Raw genomic sequence first — 23,585 nt, 5'->3', positions numbered from 1 at the left:
GACACTCAACTGACTGAGTCAGCCAGGCACCCCTGGAGACATTTTTGACTGTGACAACTGCGGGGGAGGGAAGATGGGGGTGAAAGTGCTACTGGCCTCTAGTGTGTAGAGGTCGGATATTTAGAGTAGATGCTTAGAGGCTAAACATCCTGCAATGCATGAGACAATTCCCCACAACAAAGAATTATCTAGTCCAAGATGTCAATAGTGCTCAGATTGAGGGATCCTAGTTTAAAATGCATCATTAAACCCATAATAGTGCTTTGAGTTAGCCAGTATTATGCCAATTTACAGATGAAGAAACTGAGACCTATAACTGGTGAAGTAATCTGCCCAAGTTCTATAGAATTTAGGTCTAACAGAGCCTAAATTCAAACATAGGTCCACCTGTTCACAGCTTGTAATCTTAACCCCTGTACATAATTAATGTACAGTGTTTATCCTAGTGCTTAACATACTGTAAGTACTCAATAAATCTTAGCTACTATAATTATTACTAATAGTTTCAAAACCCTACCTGGTAGCACTCAATGAGGGCTGCTACATTATACCCAAATCTTTTAAGATTACAAAAACAGGATGCCCCAATGGTTATGTGAAGGCCCCTGTTTCTTCTTTTCTCTGGCAAATGAATGTCAGCAATTCCCCCTCATTTATGACTTCACTATCAGTATCCCCTCCAATCATAAGGAGCAAGGCTTTCTAGACAAACATTTACTCAACACCAAAATTACTGGGGAGCCTTGATTTAGGGAAAAAGATTCCAAAGAGAAGTAATCCCTACTTTATTTTTAGTTTAATTATTAAAGAATTATATGAAGGTGCAGGATTCATCAAGTATTTCAAGGGAGAAACAGCTACATGTTATCTTTTTTATGACAAAATCTTCAGATTACATTGCAGAAAAAAGCTATGTACTGATAAATGGGGAAAAAACTACATTAACTCCTTTGACTTCCCAGCATATCAGTAACAGAAATAAAATTCAAAATATGAGATCCTGTAACCTATGGAATAACCATTCTTTTTTTTTTTCCTTTTAAGAACCTTTATTTCAATATAAATGCAGCCAGACGATATGGTAACACTGAATAAAAGACTTAGTTATCCAACTTCAAAAGCAATTTGTCTCAAAGAATTTTACGCATTAGATTTAAACAGCACCCAGATGGCACAATGATGGGTGCTCCACAAATCATTAAATAAACAAATAACAGATTGTTTCTGAATAACCAAACCTCCCAGGACAAGAGGAAATATGTGAATAAAGATGTAAAATAAAATGATTAATCATCGTTAACAAAACAATTATCAAGACTGCAAGACCTACTTTCAGTAGTGCAGTGTTCTGAACAAAATGAGGACCTCAATAAATTTTACAACGATTATCATTATACCTAAGTACTAAAATGAAAGTTAACAAACACCTAATAAGATTATCCTTTTGGTATTTTCCAGGTAATTTTAGTTTAACTGGGAGTAAGGACAGAAGGGTGGTAAAGCAGCTTCAGGAACACTGTGCCCATAAAAGTTTACAGGTTTTAAAAGTTCCCCATCAGAATGCAAATCTTTGGGGAAAGGGAGAGTCATAGTAAGTACACCACAGTCACTATGAGAGACAAAACTGAAAGTCTGAAGATAAAGTGACGGAAGGAAAGGATTGGTGACCAGGTTTTCTCTCCTAAGACCAATAACTATCCCCTCACATACAATAAGTTGCTAAGCCCTCGTAACACATCTATCCCCGATCATTTAGAAGATGTAGTATTTTCTCATTTGAGTGCTCATTATTGAGAATATCCCTTAAAGGGATGTCTGGGTGGTTCGGTTGGTTAAGCTGACTCTTGGTCTTAGCTCAAGTCATGGTCTCATGGGTAGTGAGGTCAATCCCCGCCGGCTCCACACTCAGTAGGGAATCTGCTTCTCTCTCTCTCCCTCTTCTTCTGCCCCCTCACCCTGTGGATGCCTGTGTGCGTGTGCATGTGTGCGTGTGCTCTCTCGCTGGAATAAATAAATCTTAAAAAAAAAAAAAAAAAAGAATATCTCCTAAAAATGAGAAACCATTAAGACCCTAAAATTAAGTAGCTGTTTTTCATGGTATGTGAAAACATCTCTGGTATCTGTTACTTTACAGTAATATTTAAAATATCCTCATCACAGGCCATTACAAATTCAACTTACTGTCTCACACTTACCTCCTGCAGTTTAGACTGTATCCACTGGCCCAAAAGTGCCAAACTATCTCGAGGACAAATGGCCCAAATCATTGTGAGAAAAATCAGACCTAGGAAATCCAATAAATGAACCAAGCTAGCCTTTTCTGCCTGAGAATAATCAAAATAATGAAAATTACATTTAATAAATTAAGAGTATATACCAAAAAATAAAGACAATGTATACCTACATTTTCTAGTTCATGTGTAATCACATTAAAGACTTTACATGTTTGACCTTCACCAACTAAAATCGCATATTCTTTCTCTTCTGTGTGCTTTAATTCATTCCATCCCTTGCTTACATACTTGCTTACGTGTATATACATTCATTCATTCACTGAGCCAACTAACATCATTTAGACACAATGACAGGTTCATAGATACGAATTAAGTTCATTAACCTACACTTCTTATAGTAACAAGCATAATAATCTTGTGAAATAGATACAATTACCCTATTTTATAAAGTAACTAAGATGGGGAAAAGCTAAGAGAGTTGCCAAAATTCACAGAGCTATTAGTAAAATGACAAGGAATCAAACCCAGGAAGTTTTAGTTTCTAATGTAGGCATTAATTTTTAAAGCAAAAAGTGTGCTCATTATGCTTATACCTTTGGACAAACTAAATACCACCTACCATACGAAATAGTTAAAATAGTTAAAACACAGAAAAATCAGAAAAAGACTGGAAATTTATTTTAAATGAAAGTCTTTTGGGCTTTATGACCGAATATATGAAGTATGATTCATTTATGCAAGTTTGCAATTTTATCACTCTGGTATTTCTCACTAGGAAATCAAGTTCTATAAATTTTTGTATTTATTTATAGCAGTAACCAACTTTACATAAAATAGTTGTTTTGGGTAGTAATTTCTTTTTTTTTTTTTTTTTTTTTTTTTTTTTTAAAGATTTTTTATTTACTTATTTGACAAAGATAGAGGCAGCCAGCGAGAGAGGGAACACAAGCAGGGGGAGTGGGAGAGGAAGAAGCAGGCTCATAGCAGAGGAGCCTGATGTGGGGCTCGATCCCATAACGCCAGGATCACGCCCTGAGCCAAAGGCAGACGCTTAACCGCTGTGCCACCCAGGCGCCCCAATGGGTAGTAATTTCTAAGTACAAGTTTAACACACTGGATTGTTCATTGTTCACTACTAAAGCTGATCAATAAATGTTAATGTAATGCTGACACTGGTAGTATAGGAATCATTACCTGAATGTATGAAACATGGCTGACGACTAAAAATAATCACATAGAACACTTCTCTTAACGATATAATCTGCCCTCACAAAGCATTCTTTGCTTTATTATACGAACTGTATATCATGCAAAACAATAATGGAATTATTTTAGCAAAAAAGAGTAAAACTACAAATGAAAGTCATTACTGAAAAGAAAATGTTTGTTATTATTATAGAATATAATTGCTATTACAGAGTTTTAGAAAACTAGAAAATTTTTTTAAATATGTATTTGTGGAACAAAGAAAGCAACATTAAAGGCTACATCAAATCAAAACGGAGACTGCTAAAAGAGAAAATACAGTGCTGATAATGTGTAAGACCTCTACAAAAATATTAATAACTATTTTCAATTTTTAAGACTTTTTTCTTTTTATATCTTATCTCATTAGCATTCCCGTGCTGACAGAGATGGCAACAACATGCTGAATGAGGCACTGAACTAGAGGCCAGAAAAGTAAAGGCACAGAATATGAACATCTCTTAGATGCTAAAAATGACCAAAATTGATTGATTTTGCATTTACGAAGCCCTTTATGAAAGACAATCTATTTCGATTGCTTAGATTTATTCTTGTATATATCTGTTCAAGGAAAATGTTTTTTATATTTTTCTGTAACTCAGAAGAAATGAAGGAGATAATTACTATCTGTGCTTCAGAAAAGCACAACTGTGGCCCACTTGAATTTATTAATACTTTAAGGAAGAGACAGAATTTGAGATGACTTTTAGAGAGATTAATAGCATTATCATTTCCATTTAAAATTAGCATTACTTGCATTTCCAACATAGCATTTCACGATCCTTTCACTATTTACCTTCATGTTTTCAATTAGAAAATATATGTCTCTCCAATTAACGTGGACAAAAGAGACTTGCTTATTTTTAATGAATAAAAATAAATATATGAGTAGTCAAATACATTAGTTTTTTTGACTCATACCAAGTCAAACAGATGTGTATTCACAGGAGTATAAATCAACCTGAAATCTATGATCCATTAAAAAAAGTGCTGCCGGTGATCAGGTAATTGGTAGAAGGAAGCAATGTTGGATTTGCAAACAAAAGAACAGGGTTAAAGTCCCAATTTGCCAGTTGGCCACATTACTCATGTTACTTAGAGTCTTTTTAAACATGAGTTTCCTTATATAGAATACAGGGATATTACATACATACTTAATGAGGATGGTATTAGATTTATAATTGAGAAGGTATGTATTTAAAAGCTCAGCAAACTGTAAAATGGCAAGGTATCATTATTATTACTCTGCATTAATTATATATGGCATATCATTCCAGAGATTTTCAGAGATGCTCCAAGCCATCCTCTGAGAATGAATAAAAAAGCAAGAAAACTGATTTACCCACTTAAATAGTAATATCACTTTCATACAGTTAATTTTCTGAACAGATTACAAGTGTGTTAATAATTATGGAAAGTTTAAAATCTAATTTGAAATAATTAGAGGTTGGGAATAATTACTTTTTAGCAAAAGACACAGGTGATAAAAATAGTATTTAAGAGAAACACTAATTATTCAGGTATCAAATACTAAAGACCATAAAAATTCTCACAATTAGCCAATCACATTTTTTTCAATTAACAGAATAAATCAATTACTAAAAACTAAAATTCCATCTTTTAAAGAAAAAGAAAATGGAAAGATTAGGTTTTAAAAGATGTAACTTGCTAACTTCAAAGCAGTATTGCAAGAACTGAACATTCATTTTAGGTACTTACAGCATGCCCAAGTACCGCGTGTGCTATTTCATGGCCCAGAAGGAAGGAAAGTTGATGGATATCAGTCACACTATTTAAAAGCCCAGTGAAGATAAACACTTGTCCATTCTGCGCCATAAAGAAAATAATGTAAGCAAGCGGAACACCTTAAAAAAACCAAGGACATTAAATTGAACAATTAAACATTAGGTGTGAGAACTTTCACTTACTGGCAGCACGAAGGCATTTAAATCCGGGGAATCGACCACATGAATAATCCAATTGATCTCAGAGATCCCTGGAATATCTTTATTGCATTCAATCAAATGATTAACCACCTCTTTAACCATCAGGTATCGGGCATCCTTCTCAGTGAGCATATCATTTTTAAATTCTTCCATCCACTGAAAGATTAAAAAAGTCATCTTTATTTTAAGCGAGTTGTAGCTCTACAAAGTGTTTATATTGCTTCATGAGAAGTTATATGGCTACTTACTGTTGAACATTTTAATTTTTAATTATGTAAAAATCTACATATACTAAACACTCAAAACCTTAAATTTGAATTATTCATGCAAAGGCAATGTGGTTTCTCACAAATGGAATGAATTCTAATAACTAAGATTTTTCATGTAAATTGGCTGACATAAAACTTTTATCTTTTCTATTAGCCTATAAACAAATAAAATGCTTAAATAGGATTTCTACTCTCCTAAATATTTTGGAAAACAAAAGATTGCCTAGGGAACAAAGATTTCACACAAGGAAGCACAATACAAAAGAAAATTACTTTCATAATCCACTGACTAGAAAAACACCCTATACTCAATGAAAAAAAACTTCTACCAAAAAGAGGACATTTCATTAATTTTAGTGTTTTATTCACACAGAATCAAAGGAAATTACTGAAATTTTAGAACAAAGGGGCATGTCACTTTCTCTACACTATGTTGAGTAAGACTAGCCACCATATGAAGACACTTTCTGAAGCTATATTCATGAGAAACCCTTTCAAGTGTAGGAAAATTAAGGATGTTCTGAAAATATTACTTTAATTTCCATAAAATGTATAACTTCTTTCACATATGGATCAAGAAGCTTATAACCTTCCCTGAGATATATTAAAAATAGATGTTTTGTAGAATTGAAATCTGAAAGTCTTTAATATCAGTAGCATTTTTAAAAAGCCCAAGTCACCAATATAAACTGGAACAACAAAAAGCATTATTAACCTTTCTGAAGTAGATGAAACAAGCAAAATTATATATAATAATAGCACTTTATAATATCTCCATAAGAACATGTGCTTGAGTTTTCGTATCAAGCAGGTTATTACATTCGTAGGTTAAAAAATAAAAAGAATATATATGAACATACATATAATTTTTTAAAGATTCTAAGTGATATGAATGGTAGAAGACATACTAATTTAACACTAGACCTGCCTCAATCTTTCCAGAACATTTTCCTCAAACTTGCTTCAGACAAGATTATCCTAAGAAACACCTCCAATCTCTGTATAAATTCTACTAGAAGAGACGCATCTTATCTTTACTAAGAACAACCTTTTTAGTAAAAAAAACATTGTTACTTCTTTTTAAATGGTAACTTTCCACCAATAAACTCAGAAGCTTAACTGAAATAAAAGATATATTTAGCCATGCCAAAGCTGTCAAGTGAGACTATGAGACTTTAATTCAACAAATACCAACTGAGTACATACTATGTGTGTGCTAAGACCTGGAAAAAGAGGATCTGTCCTCAAAAACTCACTAGTGGTATAAAATGCTTAACTTACCTTATACTTGCTAAGGAGTTAAGGCTTCTGAATTCCAACTTTATTTTGCATTCAAAAAATATAATTGCCAAAAATTTTGTTTTAGAAAAGAAAAATCCTACTCTACATTACTTTCCAGGTACAAAATTCTATTACATACCTACTTATCCAAAAAATATATATACTAAGCACTACTTTGTACATTGTGCTAATACTTAAGATAAAATGATAAAACAGACAGGTTCTGTGTTCCCATAGAGCTTAGTCTAACAAAGGAGACAGATCAGCAAAAAAATAATTATGCAAATAATTATTATGTTACCCTCATGATAAATGATTTAAAGGAAGAGTACAGTATACAAAGAGAAAATGAAAGTAGGAGACCTGACCCCAACAGAACCAAACATGGACACAATTACAAATGAGCTCATTCATAATTTAGTCTGTATGAAGGATACCTCCTAGAGCCTAATGTAGCCAACCTGCCTAACCCAGTCTAGATAATCAAGGAAGGCTTTCCTGAGAAAGTGACATTTAAGGTGACATCCGATGAGCAGGAACTAGTTGGGTAAATGAGAAAAGCAACATAGGCGGTAGGAATACTAAGTATGAAAAGTTGGAGGCCTTTTGGGAAAATGCTAATTTTCTATCAAAGACTAACATAAAGAAAGGGGGGGTAATCAGAAGGGGGAATGAAGCATGAGAGACTATGGACTCTGAGAAACAAACTGAGGGCTTCAGAGGGGAGGGGGTGGGGGAATGGGATAGACTGGTGATGGGTAGTAAGGAGGGCATGTATTGCATGGTGCACTGGGTGTTATTTGCAACTAATGAATCATCGAACTTTACATCACAAACCAGGGATGTACTGTATGGTGACTAACAATATAATAAAAAAACATTAAGAAAAAAGACTAACATAAAAAAGTAGTGTATCTTTCATACGCAAGAAACTTTCCTGCTTTGAGTATTATATTAAGCAATCTGATTATAAACAATTCTTACTACTTACTGCTTCATATTCCAGTTCTGATAAAAGTCTGAAATGTTCCTTCCCCAATAATAGTAGCTTGCTCCTTCCTGTGACAGGACTCACTTCCAGGTGAGTAAAATAAAACACTACAAAAAGCAATCCAAAACTACTGAAACAAAGGAGTAACTTCCATTTATTCTTTCTTAAACTTTCTTTAAATAGTTCCTTCTTGTTAGGAGGAAGTGCCTGCCACCATTTCCTTATGCCCCTAGAGCAAAAAGAAAATTCAAAGTTCTGACAATAGTATCAGCACGTATCACCAAAACTTAATCTATGCTAGGATTTTATGTCATCAAACATGGAATTTTTGTGGTATATTTCTCTGTATAGACAAAGTTTTTCAATTTATAAAATTCTTAACTAAATGATGAAAAAGTAATCAGTTATATATATAGAACTATAGTTTAAAATTCTAAAGCTCATTTAAATTTTTTCTTCAGTTATTTTAAAGGTGAACACTACATGAGAAGTTATTTTACACAACTTCTATTAATTAACAATTATGGACTGTTTACCACATGCAAACGAATATTTTAATCGTTATACATACGTCATCTCATTTAACCGTCACAATAACCCCGGGTCACAGGACAGAGAACTGAGACAGAGAGAAGTGAAGAAACTTGCCCAAGGTTGCAGAAGTGATGAGGGAAAACCAGGCAGGGAAGACAGTGTGATCCCAGGTCCGAACATTTAACCACTTAGTAGGGATGAACTGTCCCAATAAACATGGGAGGGGGTTATCCTCCCAACCGCTCATCAAACTGCTGGCACAACCTGCCAGCACTTCGGCAAGGTACAAGGGAAACCACCTCGGCACTGATGTTAGAAGTAAATATTGCTCACTAGCAAAAAGTCCGCTATCCCCTCAAGAACATGAAAAGGAGAGGTAATAAGAGCATAAACACCATAAATAAGGAAATGAGAGACTGTATGGTTAGCACATGAGGAGGTCTACTTTCTACCAAGCAACAATACTCTCTGCTGGTTATCAGGGTTCACAGACATTGTGACAAACAATGTTTTCAACACTGGGACAAATTTTTTCCTCCTAAGTTCATCTGTGAAATCACAACAAAAATTTAAGATACATATATCATTCCCTTGACAAAATTATTCTTATAAAATAACTAAGTTATCTTAATTTTATTAAGTGCCACCTAAAATGCCTCAAAGTGTTTCAACCTGAAGAGACTTAGGCCAGATTACTTCCTATTTAAAACTTTACGTGACTTATTATTCTTTGCTTAAAATTATGATGAAAACACGGTTTAAAAGAAAATGTTAAGTTGTTACAATAGTAACAAAAACAAAAAGTTAAAAATAACGATTAAAAAGGATGAAAAAGAGCCATTGGCCTAAGAACCTGGGCTGAGTTGTGACAAAGATTTTCTCTTCTACCAGACTCTACTCAGGCTCCCCTAAACTTTTTTCAACTAGGCCTCACCTTTGGACTTCTGTATTTCTCTCTTCATTGTCCAGTTTCAGCAAGAATCCTGCTAAATCAGGTTAGCCAGAATCCCCCATCTTCCATATCTGATCACCCTCAGTATCCGATTAGGTTCCTCACCATTCACCAGCCCCAAAGTGATGTCTGATTACCCTCACCTGCCTTCAGCAAGAAGCCTAGTAGGGTCAGGTTAGGGAGAACTCCCCCCTTACTCCTAATGTTTCCTCTTAGTAATTTTCCATCCACCAAACCTCACCCTGCTGCTCAGCTATAAATTCCCACTTGCCCATGCTGTATTCAAAATTAACTCTGGTTCTATACTTAGGTCTCGCTTCCCCTACTGTAAAGTCCTGCTTAAAATCTGTGTTTACCGCTTTAACTATTGTCTAGCTCTGGTTTTCTCTGACAGCCGTTACTTACATCAAGAGCTAACACAGCTGTTATTTTTTTCTGGGTGCCAATGTGAAAGCATAAAGAACACAATACACTAGAGAGTACAAGTTCTCAATTTCTGATAGAAAGAAAATTTGTTTGGTTAGTATAGGAGTAGGAGGGCTAGAAGGGCCTTCATAGTCATCAAAGGTAAGAAAGCTTAATGAGCAGACAATGCCTAACTTGACCTTTTTTCAATCTTCATGGAGCAAATAAGAGAAAACAAGATTATATGGAGGGAGGTTTAAATTAAACATAAGGTACTATTTAGCTATAAAAACATAATTATTATGAAGGACTACCCAAGAGAAAATAACAAAGATGTGTTGGAAATAGAATAGAAAAGTGAATAAAATACTAGTTAAGTGTTAACTTGGCTAGGCATGAGCCCACTCTTAAGTAAGTGAAGTTCTTCAGTTTCATGACCCATTGCCTCAGATTCTGTAAACTGAACACGTATGTTTGTAAGTACTGTTCTTATACACAAGCTGTAACCAACATTTCTCATCCTTTTAATCATAAATGCAAGATCTTTTAAAAAGTATCTATTTAATTTTTTAAAGATCATATTTTTATACTATAATATGCAGTAAATTGGGGCACCTCGGTGGCTCAGTCAGTTAAGCATTCAAGTCTTGATTCCGGCCCAGGTCATGATCTCAGGGTTGTGAAATCAAGTCCTGCATCAGGCTCCATGCTTAGTGCGGAGTGTACTTAGGATTCTCTCCCTTTCCCTCTGCCCCTCCCCCCACGCTGTCACTGTCTCTCTCTCTCTCAATAAATAAATAAATAAAATCTTAAAAAAATAGTACGCAGTAAATCATTCCAAGATTACTAAATCATACTTAACAAAACTGTGTAGAACCAACTATTTAGAAACTTAATTTTGAGCTAAATATGGGTAGGAAATCTAACAAGTTTTCATTAAAAGTATAGTTTTACAAATACCTTTTAATATAAAAGGTTATTTTTTTAAAAAAACTTTTTACCTGCCTACAATGATTGCAAATAGTTTCTGCACTGGTTTAAGAATTATCAACAAGAGAGGAACTGGAGCAGCTTGAAACCGAGGAGAAGTGTGGAAACTCCTGATGTCTCTTTCATGAAGACAGTTTAGAGGATGCAATTGTGAAAGGGCAGGAACTCCTGTAACTTCTTTCAACAGTAGCTGTCTTGAAAAAGAGTCATTCCACACAGTACATTTGGGGGTAACCATCCCAATTTCCTTACAACTCGTGTTCAAGAGGCATCCTGGTCTTTTGCTACTAACAGTCTTAGAGAAATAAAAATTTTCAGGCAGAAAAGTCAACCTATCACACTGATTTACTCCCAGACCCTGATACTTATTAATTGTATGATTAATTTGTACTTGATGACAGTCTGGTGAGATTACAGCTAGTGTGTTACATTTTCTCCAGCTGGCCAGCAAATGAAATCGGAAGAAAACACAGTTTCTAGTAGCAGACTGCAGTCCATTGATGAAGTTCATCTTTCTTCTTGATTATCTGGAACACACACAAAAAAAATAAGTTATAAACATCTCTGGAAAATACTTACTTACAAAACTGGGAACATAACACTTATGAAATAAGTATGTCAATTGTTCTTCCCCTTGACACATCTCAGACTGAATACCTTAGGTTTCTACCACCACCCCCATAGCAATGCCCCTCAGCAATACAAACCAAACAGCTTTTACTCATTTTTTTTTTACTCTGTAACACATACTTTAGAAACCTGGATCTTGGGGCACCTGGGTGACTCAGCTGGTTAAGGATCTGCCTTCAGCTCAGGTCATGATCTCAGGGTCCTGGCACTGAGTCCCACAGCGGGCTCCCAGCTCAGCAGGGTGTATGCTACTCCTTCTCACTCTCCCTTTGTGCTCTCCCCACCCCCTTCTCTCTCAAAATAAATAAATCTAAAAAAAAAAAAGAAGAAGAAGAAGAAACTTGGATTTTCCTTTTCTGTTCATTTTTTAGTTTTAGTTGGGGGAACTCTGTTTTTATTTTAATAGCTAAATTATTGGGGAATAAGAAGTGGATTAAGCAAAAATAACAGGTTTTAACAACTGGCAGTAAGTAGGGAGGAAGCATGTAATGGAACAGTAAAATCTAACTTTTAAAATGTATTTTTAAAAATACAAATCTCATCCTTTCAAATAAAATCCTTGTACTACTGATTGGGGTCAAGATGGAATAAGAGGAACCAGACTTATCCTCCCACTGAAAACAACTGAAAAAAACAGAATAAAACAATGCTTTTAATACATTGGACATTAGGCAATGAAGACCAGTGATCCCTAAGAGATGGGAAACAAATGTGATGAGCCCTACAATTGCCCCAGCTTCCTGCCTGGAAAGTTTCCAGGCCACTATGTAGAGAGGGGAAACCTAGCACAGCCCAACAATGTTCCTAAATTGGAGAGATGAAGCTGGGAGTTCAAGTAGACCACAGTAACTAGATCGCGCAGAGTACAAGAGAAGACAACTGTGCGGAGTAAGAATTCCAGAAGGTGCTATGCAGGGAAATCTGCCTGGTACTCAGATGAGCTCTAAACAGGGCACTCATGTGAGGTAAGTCCCTAGAGATGGGAAAGAATCACCTGACAGGATTAGAGGACCAATATTCAGGGCTCATGGAGGGCAGAGTAGAGTGCCTATTTCTATCTACACTTCAAAGTGGAAAACCTTTGAATTCATGGGGCGTTGGGGAGAGTACTCCGAAGCGTTTTATCTCATTGGAGAAAAATTAGTCGTAGACTAAAAGCTACTCTGGCCCTACCTAACAAAGATTAAAAGCAAGACTCAAGAAGATCAAACTGTTTCTAAGGAACTTAACCACATTCTAGAAAAAAGCTCAAAAACAGCTGCTGTAAGAATATAAAAATATCCACCACTTAATAAAGTATAATTTATAATTAAAAATTACCAGACAGCAAAGATGCAGGATTGTGAACCATAATTAGGAAAAATATTAATAAAAACTCACTCCTAAATTACAGGAATGACAGCATTGATAGATAAGGATATTAAAGTAGTTATTTCGACTGTATTCCATGTGTTTAAGAACTTAAAAGAAAATCTGAGAATGTTATGTAGAGACATGGAACATTTTTTAAAAAGACCTACACTGAACTTCTAGACAAGTAGAATGTCTTTGATGAAAATTACACTGAATGACACTAACAGCAGACTAGATTTTTAACAGTGAAATAAAGATTTGTGAACTTGACCCATCAATAGAAACCAAGAAAACCAAAATAAAAAACCAAGGTGAAAAAAAGGCACAGAGCATCAGTGAGGTGTAGGATAACTCAAGTGGCCTAATATATGTATAACTGGAGTACCGGAAAAGAGGAGAGGGATGGTAGACCCCCCCCCCAAAAAAAAACCCTTGAAAAAATAATGGCCAACATTTTCCAAATTTCATGAAAACTGTAAACCCACAAAACCAAGAAATTTAAAAAGCCACACACACAGTAAACACAAAGGAAACATACTTCAAGACATATCCTAATCAAATTTCTTAAAACCAGTGGAAGAGAAAATCTTAAATTTTTAAAATTTTTATTATATTCAGTTAGCCAGCATACAGTACATCCTAAGTTTTTGTTGTAGTGTTCAATAAGAAAATCTTAAATTTGACATGTTTGATGAAATGGACCAATTCCTTGAAAAACACGAACTACCAAAGCTAACTAAAAAATGGATGTATCTAAGAGCCCTATATCTATTTTTTTTAATTGAACTTGTAGTTAAAAACCTTCCCACAAAGAAAGCTCCAGGCCCAAACAGCTTCACTGGGCAATTCTATCAAACATTTAAGGAAGAATTAACAATAATTCTATTCAAACTCTTCCAGGAAATCGAAAAGAAATTAATAGTTTGCATTTTATTGCATGAGATCTGCATTACTGTGATACTAAAGCCAGAAAAAAAAATTATAGGAAGACTATACAGTAATATCTCTCATGAACATAGATACGAAACAATATTTTAGAAAATCGAATTCAACAGTATATAAAAAGACTACATCATGACCAGCTGAGATGTATCCCAGGAAGGTAAGGTTGAGTAAAAATTCATAAATCAATGTAATCCACCCTATTTATTGAAAAAGAAACACCACATGATCATCTCAATACAGAAAAAGCATTTGATAAAATCCAACATCCAACCCTGATTAAAAAAAACTAAGTAAACTAGGACATCCACAGAAAAATACAACCAACGACATATTTATTGGTGAAAGACTATACTTTTCTCCAAAGATCAGGACTGAGGCAAGGATGCCCACTCTCATCACTTAAATTCAATATTGTACTGGAGATCCTAGTCAACACAACAGAATGAATAAATGCCTAAACAAATGGCATCCAGACAAGAAACACAGAAGCTAAATGGTCTTTATGCCTACATAACATGATCATCTACATAAAAAATCCAAAGATATCCCAATGAGTTTAGTTAGGGGGCAGGATACAAAAGCAATATACAAAAACGATGTTATCTCTATATATTATCAAGTGATAGAAGCCAGCCCCTACTCCCTCCAAAAAAGTACATACTCTATGATTCCAGCTCTATAATATAAACTGTAGAAAATGCAAAATAATGTATAGTTACAGAGAGATCAATGATTGCCTGAGGATGGGAAGGTAAAATCAGGAAAGGGATTAAAAGTTTTGGAGGCAATGAATATGTTCACTATTTTGACTGTGGTATTAGTTTCACAGGTATACACATATGTCAAAACTACACTATACAGCTTAAATATGTACAATTTATTTTATATCAATTATACATCAGTTAAGCTCTTTTCCAAAAGATACTAAAAAGAGACAACAATCAAATGCAATGTGTGAATTCTGATTAGATCTTAGTTTGAAAGGAAAAAACCAGCTTTAGAAGACAACCGAGACTCTTGGAGGAATTTGCATATGGATTTGCTTTTAGGTTATCTTACGTAAGTACTGCTTATTAGATGATAATGATGTGGTTATATAGGTGAATATCTTTTACCTGAGTACTTGCTGAAGTATCTCTTTATGATGAATAAAACTTACTTTCAAATCATATAACAAATACATACACATACACACACACACACACACACACACACACACACAGACGGCATAAAGCCAGTGCAGTAAAATATTAACAATCCTATCTAAGTCATGGTTATATATGTGTTCATTAAAATTTTTTCAATTTTTCTGCTTCAAAATCTTCATAATAAAAGTTGGAGGAAAATATGTAAATCTAACTCAAACTAGACTAATATTATCTAGAAAGATGCTTCAGAACATCAGCTTTAATAAACCATATTACGTATATATCAAACTATTTGAAAGTCACTCAAAATTTTTATATACTTAATACATTCCACTCTTGCATTACTAACATATAATGTGGAAAAAAAGGGCATGGTAAGCAAACATTAACTCCAAGTTAACCTTTTGGAATTACTATACATTTTAAATCAAGGTCCAGACTTGATACATAATAATCTGTATCAACAAGATACTTCTAGATTTTTTTTTTCTTTTTTGAACCAAGCTGTAAGTAATAAAATAACTGAAGCCTAGAAATCATTCAAAATTAGTATCTGAGTAGCTAGTAAGGTTCCTCATCGGCTAGGTGGCTTGTGAGTTACAGATGCAGCATAAAATCTAGTCTCTACCCTCACGGATGTTATGGAGTTGACGGGGGAAAATGTATCTAAGTAAAACTATTAAGAGATAATAAAATATAGTTCCTCATTAAGTGTTATACACTATATGAAGTTTTAAAAAAGAAAAGATATCCGTGAATAGCAGAAGAGTTCAAAGCAACTATTATTTTTTATGCCATTTAGGCAGATCCAGAAAAAAAATGTTTCAAATGGGAAAGTATACTTAAGGTTTAAAAATAGAAAGTCATTTGCTAGAAGTCAAACTGCAAAAACAACACAAACCTACATTCTTAGATCCTTCACTATAGGAGATAAGCTTCAGACACTTGCCTGATCACACTCCCTTTACAAGGGCATCCTACAGCCTCAACTTCTGGGATAGGCCCAGACTGTCAATCTTTCCCAGTGACCCCTGCCACTGGTCACAGAGCTAGGAGTGGATATCTCACACAGAAAAGACTTTTGGTGAGACAGTATCAGGCAAAGGGGCAAGGGGGTGTATAAATTGGGGTTACAGTTGGTGCTATGGCAACACAGAGCAATACGCAAGCAAGAACTGCAAACAAAAACCTTTGCAAAAGAAGTGATGGACAGAAAGGACAATGGAATCAAGGTGCCAAAAGTAAAAGATAATGAAGCCTCAGGGACAGAAAAAGAGAGAGGGGGCAAGATTCATACCGTCCTGGTTCCCAAGAGTCCACTGTACTTCCTAAATTAACTGAGCTTCACGAGCTTTTACTTTCTTCCTAAAACAACTCCCTCTCTTCAAAGAGTTTCTCTACCTTGTAAATAAGTCATCTCTGACTTAAGTTACATGGTGTAAAAGTTACACGTTTCATATACAAGCTGATAACATTTAAATATTACACGTGCTGCTTGTCAGAATTAGCTAAGAGTTCCTTCTAGACTTTGCTAAGCCAAATTCTCAATTTTCAGCACTGAATCAGTTCCAGATAATCAGTTCTGGATAATCTCTGCAGTGACAAAAGATCTCAATCTACATTAAATTGGTCATGTCAATTCTGCCTCCTCAACATCTCAATCTAGCCTTTCCAGGGTTCTGTGGCCTAGGTTGTGGATTACTATATACCCTCCAATCTCTCTGCCTATTAAACCACCAATTCCTACCCCTCCAGTTCATCTCCCCCAAACTAGAACTAAAGCAATCTTTCTAAAATGCAAATAAGACAACATCCTACAACTCAAAAAAGTCCTACTTTGCTAAATACTATTTAGCTATTTTAAAAAATGGAGATTTGTGTAATGAGAAAAAGAGACACAAATCTTAAAAATAACAACAAATGCTACTTGCAAAAATTCCTTAGATCAGGAATGGCAAACCCAGATGTGTAAACCAGCACTGCACAACAGAAATTTCTGCAATGAGGGAAACATATCCGCATTGTCCAATGTGGTAGCTCCTACCTATGGCTGCTGAGCACTTGAAATGTGGCTGGTGTGACTGAGGAATAGGAATCTTAATGAACTTAATTTTAGTTAATTTGAAACAAAATGGCCATAGGTGACTAGTGGCTACTGTATTCAACACAGCAAGTTTGTAGAGTCCAGGCAAAGCCATACTGATGTAAATGCAGGTTCATGTCCATACAAAGAAGGTGCAACAAGCTTAATGGAATTTGAGCTTAGCGTTACCACAGTTCAGTATTTTCAAGAAAAGCCAGAAATTCAAACTTTATGTGAAAGTTTCAGATTTAAAATGCTGGCAACAAACTTAAAAAAACAAGAAACAAACAAACAAAAACCCCTTTTTAACCACCATGGCCAAACATACACAAGACCCTATTCAGCTTTTGATCTCTGAATGATGTTATTCATTCACTAAATATTTAATGAGTGCCTCCTACATGCCATACCACCGAGCATTCCGGATTCTGGAGATACCACAGAAAATAAAGCAGACAAAAATCTTTGCCCAATTTGCAAAAATATTAATGCTAAAATATGCTAGTATATATAAATATAAATAAATCTAAAGCAAAACATAGCAAACTATTCATTATGGTTATTTTGGGAGGCAGAATGGTGGATGTAAGTGATTTAGTATTTTCATCTCATGTATTTCTGTGCTGTTTAAATTTTTACAGGATGTATTATTACTCTTGTAAGCTCCAAAACCAATAAAGGCAACTATTTTTGCTATTTCCAATGGTTTCCATAGGCTTCCATAAACTCCTCCATATAGAAGACCAGGCCTCCCATAATGCCACCCCCCACTATTTCTCCAGGCACCTTCTCTCCTTTCTCACCCATTCCAAAGCTCCAGACCCACTGATTTACTTACGCCCCTCAGAAAAGCTCTCATCTCTATTTCTGTGCACCTCTATTACGCTGCTTAACTCTGTGATTATGGCAAGCAAACTCTTGCTCATCTCTCATGACTTACGTGAAATCTTTAAAAAATATTCTGACACAGAAGGTATAGGCAAAAGCCCCAAACATCACATGAACATAACTAAAAACATTATCAATTGTATCATTGACAATCAGGTGTCATTTAGAACAGAAATAATGCCTGATATTTTGCCTGGTTTATCCTTAAGAACGGGTAAAAAATTGGGGAGGAAATGTATTTATACACTTTCAAAGAGCCAACACTAGACAACACAGAACCTAAGAAACAATCACGGCTGACAAATCCTCTTCAAAGAACTGTAGCAGGTCAACAAACATAGCTGGCAAACTTTTAAGATTACTAAATTAATAATGTGAGAAAATTAAACAATTTGGATTGTTAGCCTCTAACAACATTTCAGAACCTTAATTCTTTAAGTACCATCTCAGAATGAGCAAGTACAGCACTCACTGACACTCACAGCTGAAGCCTGGAAGACAGTTTTAACAACTCTGCTGAAAGTGACTATTTCTTCTCTAGTTTCTATGGAAACAGCTGTCAGATTGGCAAAAATAGGACGTGTACTTTAAAATAATCATTCAAGCAAAGTACACCCATGATGGAAGACTTAAAAAAAAAATAAATTGGAAGGCAACAGACTTGGTTCTTAAGCTTCCAAATGCCAGCCTGCACCCCTTCGCCATGGCTGAGATGATGGATATAAACCCACATCATTTTCGTGAGGGTTAAACAGCACTGGTTGGAGTCACTTTAGCTGATCAATCCCTGAATTCCAAATGAGCTCTTTTCATCGCCCCGGACTAAAATTTCTCACTGAGGACTGCACAGCACAGTAAAACTGTTGCTCCGCTTTACACAGGCAAGTGGCATTATTTAAAGAGTATAAAAAGTTATTTTTGTAGACAAGTTTATGAAGAAATTATCACAACTCCCGACAATTGTTTAGACAGGAAATGTTCAGTTCTTCATGGCAGGGTTTAGGTAGGAAAACTTTTATGTTCTCTACTTTGAGAGTGAGGAGGAAAGAGAGGGACTGCCTCTCGAGGTGCTTTAGGCGGCTAAGCGGTTTGCCACAGGTTAAGGTGTTGTAGATGTGAGACGCAACCATGCTGCGTTAATACTACTACTTTAAAAAAAAAAAAAAAGAACGAAAAAAAGGAGCCGGGGGAAAGGCAGGGTTATCTTTCCGGAAACCACATTCACCTGCCAACTTGCACCTCCCCGGCTGGCTGGGCACTCTGGGGTCCCTGCACTTCACGCCGGGAGGGGAAGGAGGGCTGAAGCTTCACTCTCCCGTACTCCTTTTCCACTCGCCCCTCTCCCCCGGCCGCAGACGCCGGCCCTACCCACTCCCGCCCGGATGCCCCTGCGTCCCTCCTCCCAGGCTCCGCCACCCCAACCTCCTCCGCGGTGCTCACGAGCCCAGCCCCTCACCCCGGCGCCCCTCGAAGTCCTTCCACTCCAACTCCCGCACTCTGCCCCCGCCCCTGGGCCCGGCCCAACTCGTAAAACAAGGGTGAAGACTTCCCCACCAGGACAGACCCTAGCAGTGGCGAAAACGAAGACGACTCCTCCGGTCGGACCTTTGCGCAAGCGCATACCCCATCGCAGAAGCCCCGCCTCCTCACTTCCTGCCCTCTGTCCGTGCCCGGGCGCCTTTTGCTCCGCCCACAGCGGGCAGTCGCCACTCCCGCCCAGAGTCGTCCTCCCGGTGGGCGGCTGACCCGGAGCACACGGTGGCGCTCTCACGCCCCCGCGTGGCCGGAGGAGGGACGTGGCTGCGGGCTGGGCTGTTTGCCTGGCAAGTCTTCGCTTACGTCCTTGGAAACGGATTTGAGACCTCTAAAGAACGATCCAAGCAAGGCTGTGAGGTCTCAAGATTCTAAGGCAGTGCGGGTCAAAGGGAAAGAGAATCGAGGGCTGCCAAAGGACTAAGGTTTCTTGGTGTTGAAGTTGCACTGATAGAAGTAGTCTTTGGAGTGAGAGACTTCTCTGCTTTTACATGACTTCTGGAACGGCACATTTTAAGAAAAGTGGAGAAAACCTGAAGCATCTGGAAGTTAGTTGAAAATAGCTAGCTACAAAACAGTGTGTCTAGTACCTATCGTTTATGCCACCAAAAAATATTTATCCAGCACCAAGTGCATTCTAGGTGCCAGGGATACAGCAGTGAACCAGATAAAGACACGACTTTCATGGAGCTTGCTTGCATCGCAGTGAGGAAATCTAGGCAGTAAGCAAGCACACAAGTAAATAAGCACGGTATCAGGTAGTGGTACGATTCTATATTAGTTTGTTAGATTTAATTCTATGCACGATGAAAAACATCTTAAAAGATGTAAACACTATAAACAATTTTAGAGGATTATAAGCTTTTACAAGATTATGAGCAATATTTTCTTTTGCCTTGTTTATTTGCGTTTTCTAATTTGCCTTTTACTTTGAAGGAACTATCCTGGCAGATCCCTGACCACTGGTTCCCTAAAACCTGAAGCGGCAGGACCCTGAATCTTCATGGGTTTATCTGAAGTGCATGTGTCTTACAGAGGGTTGCAGTGGACTAGCTATCTCTTGCTCAGCATGCCTGGTGAGCCTGCTGCTATCAATATAACAGAGTGGGGTTCTCTGGGATAGCCAGGTGTTCAGATCCTTTCGGACTATATTAGGACAGATCAGCAAGAGGGTACAATGACTACCATCAGGGCTACTGCATGGTTAAATCTACAGTCTATAAACCATTCTCCTGGTTTCTGAAGCGGCCAGACTGGCAAATTAAATGGAGATATGACAGGGACAACTACTCTGTATCTTTCAGGTCTTTAATGGTGGCATTAATCTCTACCGTCATCATCCTATCCGCTTGGATGAAATATTGGTTTTGATTTATTATCTTAACTTGGTAGGGAAGGGACAGTTTTAGTGGCTTTCACTTGGTCTTCCCCACTGCAAGAACTCAAGGCCGAGGCCCTAATGTGGAGCTTGCTCTCAATATATAGTCCCAATGATACACTCAGGGACGGAGGAAAAACCAGTGGATGGGTCTATGCTCCCATTGACTCATTGTAAGCTGCATATCATCCAGGATCCTGCTTACGATGTGACCCCCCCCCCAAATCCCCACTCTTAGAGAGGGACCATGATAACACTTTGAGTTTCTGGGTAACAAAATCCTTTCAGACCCTGCAAAATTTCTGGGTGTTTCTCTTTCCCCAACATATAGTTAGCTGTGAAAGTGGTCACAGGCCATAGAGTAATCATTGTAGTAAATATTTGTCTCAGTGTTGCAGGGTCCTTCTTAAGGACCCAACCACCTCTTCAGTCAATGGGTTCTGTGGTCTTGGTCTGAAGATTGACTCAGATCTGAGAATTGAGCAAAAAGCATGACTTCTTTATTAGGGCAACCACACTCAGACTCCTGCTCCCCCATTCTTGCCTTCTTCTGGTTATAAATATTAAGCAGCACCCTGCTGGCTGACCATCTATTTTTCCCCTAGGGACACCTTGTACTATTAAATACCTTCACAGCCCCTGAGGATCAGGTCCCCTGTGGGGACTCTCTTAAACTGCCAGCTATCTAGTAATTACAGCCTCCAGGCTTCTGGTGGTTAAAGCCACCACCTGGCTTCTATGGCTCCAGGATGTTGTCATTACCAACCAAGATACTACAACCCAGTCCTGTGATTGCTTCTCTTCCCATCATGCCAGGCCTGCTGAAGACAGCCCCCTCTGAACTTCTTAGTGATGCTGGTACTTCTCTCACTAGTGCATTTCCCATTGCCATTGTGTGTGGTCTGTCCTTTGGGCCTCCTGTGGAGCATAACCCTTGTCTGGTCTTCTGGCTCCATGATAAATCATCCCAGCAAGCCCACTTCTCTCGGGACCTTCTTTTCTTCCTCAACAGTCTGCTAGGGCAATTCAATGCCTTCCTCCCTGGAGACTTCCCTTGGCTGAAATTGATATAACCTGCCTCATCCAAGAGTGTGCTTTCTCCCCGGGAACAGCAAGCATCCAGTGACTGGTTAATTTAGGAGATACAAAGGCCCCCAACTGAGGACACTTCAAGGCCACCCCAGCTCCAGAACTCTCCATAGGATTGGCTGACACTTCTCCATCTGCCCAGTCCTCTGCCCCTTAGTTATGGGTGGTGTCCCCAAGGACCCCTCCACCACACCCCAACAACCTTGCACACAAAGACGTATCGCAGAGTCTGTTTCCAGGGAACCCAACCCAAGGTAACTCAGTTTTCTCCAGAAGTAGAAGCTGCCTGGCTTCTAGAAAGACTTTCATCTACACCTCCCAGAAGTACCAGAAGCTGAATCCTGAGTTAAAGGGAGAGTAACTCTGAATTGTGAGGCTCAGCTTTTTTTAAAACCAGCTGCAGGGCTGCCTGGGTGGCTCAGTCATTAAGTGTCTGCCTTCGGCTCAGAGCGTGATCCCAGAGTCCTGGGATCGAGCCCCACCTCAGGCTCCTCCGCTGGGAGCCTGCTTTTTCCTCTCCCACTCCCCCTGCCTGTGTTCCCTCTCTCGCTGGCTGTCTCTCTCTCTGTCAAATAAATAAGTAAAATCTTTAAACAAAAACAAAAACAGCCAGGTGCAGACAGAAGCTCAACAGTCAAGGCAACTCTGCTGATCTCGATTCAGGTTGAGAGCCGGGCAAGGTGGCCAGAGGATTTGATAAGGGTCACACATTGGGTGGGCCGCAATGGATGGGTGGTACCTTGACTGAAGGGACCTTCCATTTTTCTTGAACATGTGCCAGGCATGACTGTTTCAACATTTGGTTCTGCATCTGAAATCACCCCAGTATAGACAACTGCAACACGTTCATTTGCCTGCTATACTTCGACAGATACTAGCCCAGCATTTTCTTCATCCACAGGCTTGACAGATTTACTTTTCCTCTGGCAACCCAGCCTTTCTTCCCATGGAACATGAACAGGCATGCCTTTAATTTTTTTATTTATTTATTTATTTATTTTTTTTGGCTTGAAGAGCATAGTCACACCAAGTTCTAGTGTGTTATTTTTATAAATTACCACCTGGATTGTTAGGCTCCAGCTTGCTGAGTGGTCTCTTTGCTTTGGTCTCATGCCTCTTGTCTAAATAGCAACCACCTGGCCTCAGGTCCAGAAGTTGGGGGTCCAGATGGTGCAATATGGGTCACGAACTGCAAGCCAGGCCAGAGAAGAAGGCCACTGCTTTGACACATCCTTCCGGTCATTCCCCAGAGATGAGTTCTCCAGAGATCTCAGCTTAGCACTTTTGTAAGGGTCAGAAAAGTAAACTATTAATACCAAGAAAAACAAAAAAGAGAAAAGTACCCTTAATCCACTACCCACAGATAATTAATCACTGTTAACACTCTGATATGCAACCCCCTTGAAAGGCAAGATTAAAATTACTTTAAATATTTAAAACTTTGACGGGATGAAAGGTTTCTCACTGTCCTTTTAATGTACATTCCTTTGATTCCTCAATGATGTAAACATTTTTCCATGCTTATGTGCTGTTTGGATTTCTTCTTTGGCAAATACTTGTCTGTGCGCTTTACACATTTTTCTACCTAATATTCCTTTCCTTCTTATTATCTTATGAAAGTACTTTATATATTTAAGAATTTTCTGTCGTTTATGTAATGAACTTTTCCCCTGTTTGGCATTTGTCTTTCA

The 23,585-nt window shown here is 37.6% G+C and overlaps 1 protein-coding gene across 10 annotated transcripts in view; it reads right to left on the bottom strand.

Moving 5' to 3' along the window:
• The window catches only part of OMA1 (OMA1 zinc metallopeptidase), a 90,172-nt gene extending 70,630 nt beyond the window's left edge, over window positions 1-19,542 (bottom strand). For 4 of the 10 annotated variants that reach the window (XM_048220371.2, XM_048220372.2, XM_048220368.2 and 1 more), the window contains exons 1-6: window positions 19,459-19,537; window positions 10,859-11,374; window positions 7,967-8,195; window positions 5,408-5,581; window positions 5,199-5,306; window positions 2,196-2,324 (exon numbers count right to left, since the gene is read on the bottom strand). In XM_048220371.2, coding sequence (XP_048076328.1) covers window positions 2,196-2,324; window positions 5,199-5,306; window positions 5,408-5,581; window positions 7,967-8,195; window positions 10,859-11,358 — 1,140 coding nt within the window. In that variant the 5' untranslated portion in view covers window positions 11,359-11,374; window positions 19,459-19,537. Of the gene's footprint in view, window positions 1-2,195; window positions 2,325-5,198; window positions 5,307-5,407; window positions 5,582-7,966; window positions 8,196-10,858; window positions 11,375-19,350 lie in introns of all 10 variants that reach the window. The other 6 variants (XM_026497993.4, XM_048220367.2, XM_048220369.2 and 3 more) reach the window with 3 other exon arrangements.
• Window positions 19,543-23,585: the final 4,043 nt, after the last annotated feature.

This window comes from Ursus arctos, unplaced genomic scaffold (assembly GCF_023065955.2).
Source record: "Ursus arctos isolate Adak ecotype North America unplaced genomic scaffold, UrsArc2.0 scaffold_12, whole genome shotgun sequence".
Classification (NCBI taxonomy): domain Eukaryota; kingdom Metazoa; phylum Chordata; class Mammalia; order Carnivora; family Ursidae; genus Ursus; species Ursus arctos.
Note: the sequence above shows the minus strand (reverse complement) of the source record. Positions and strands in the feature narration are given on the sequence as shown.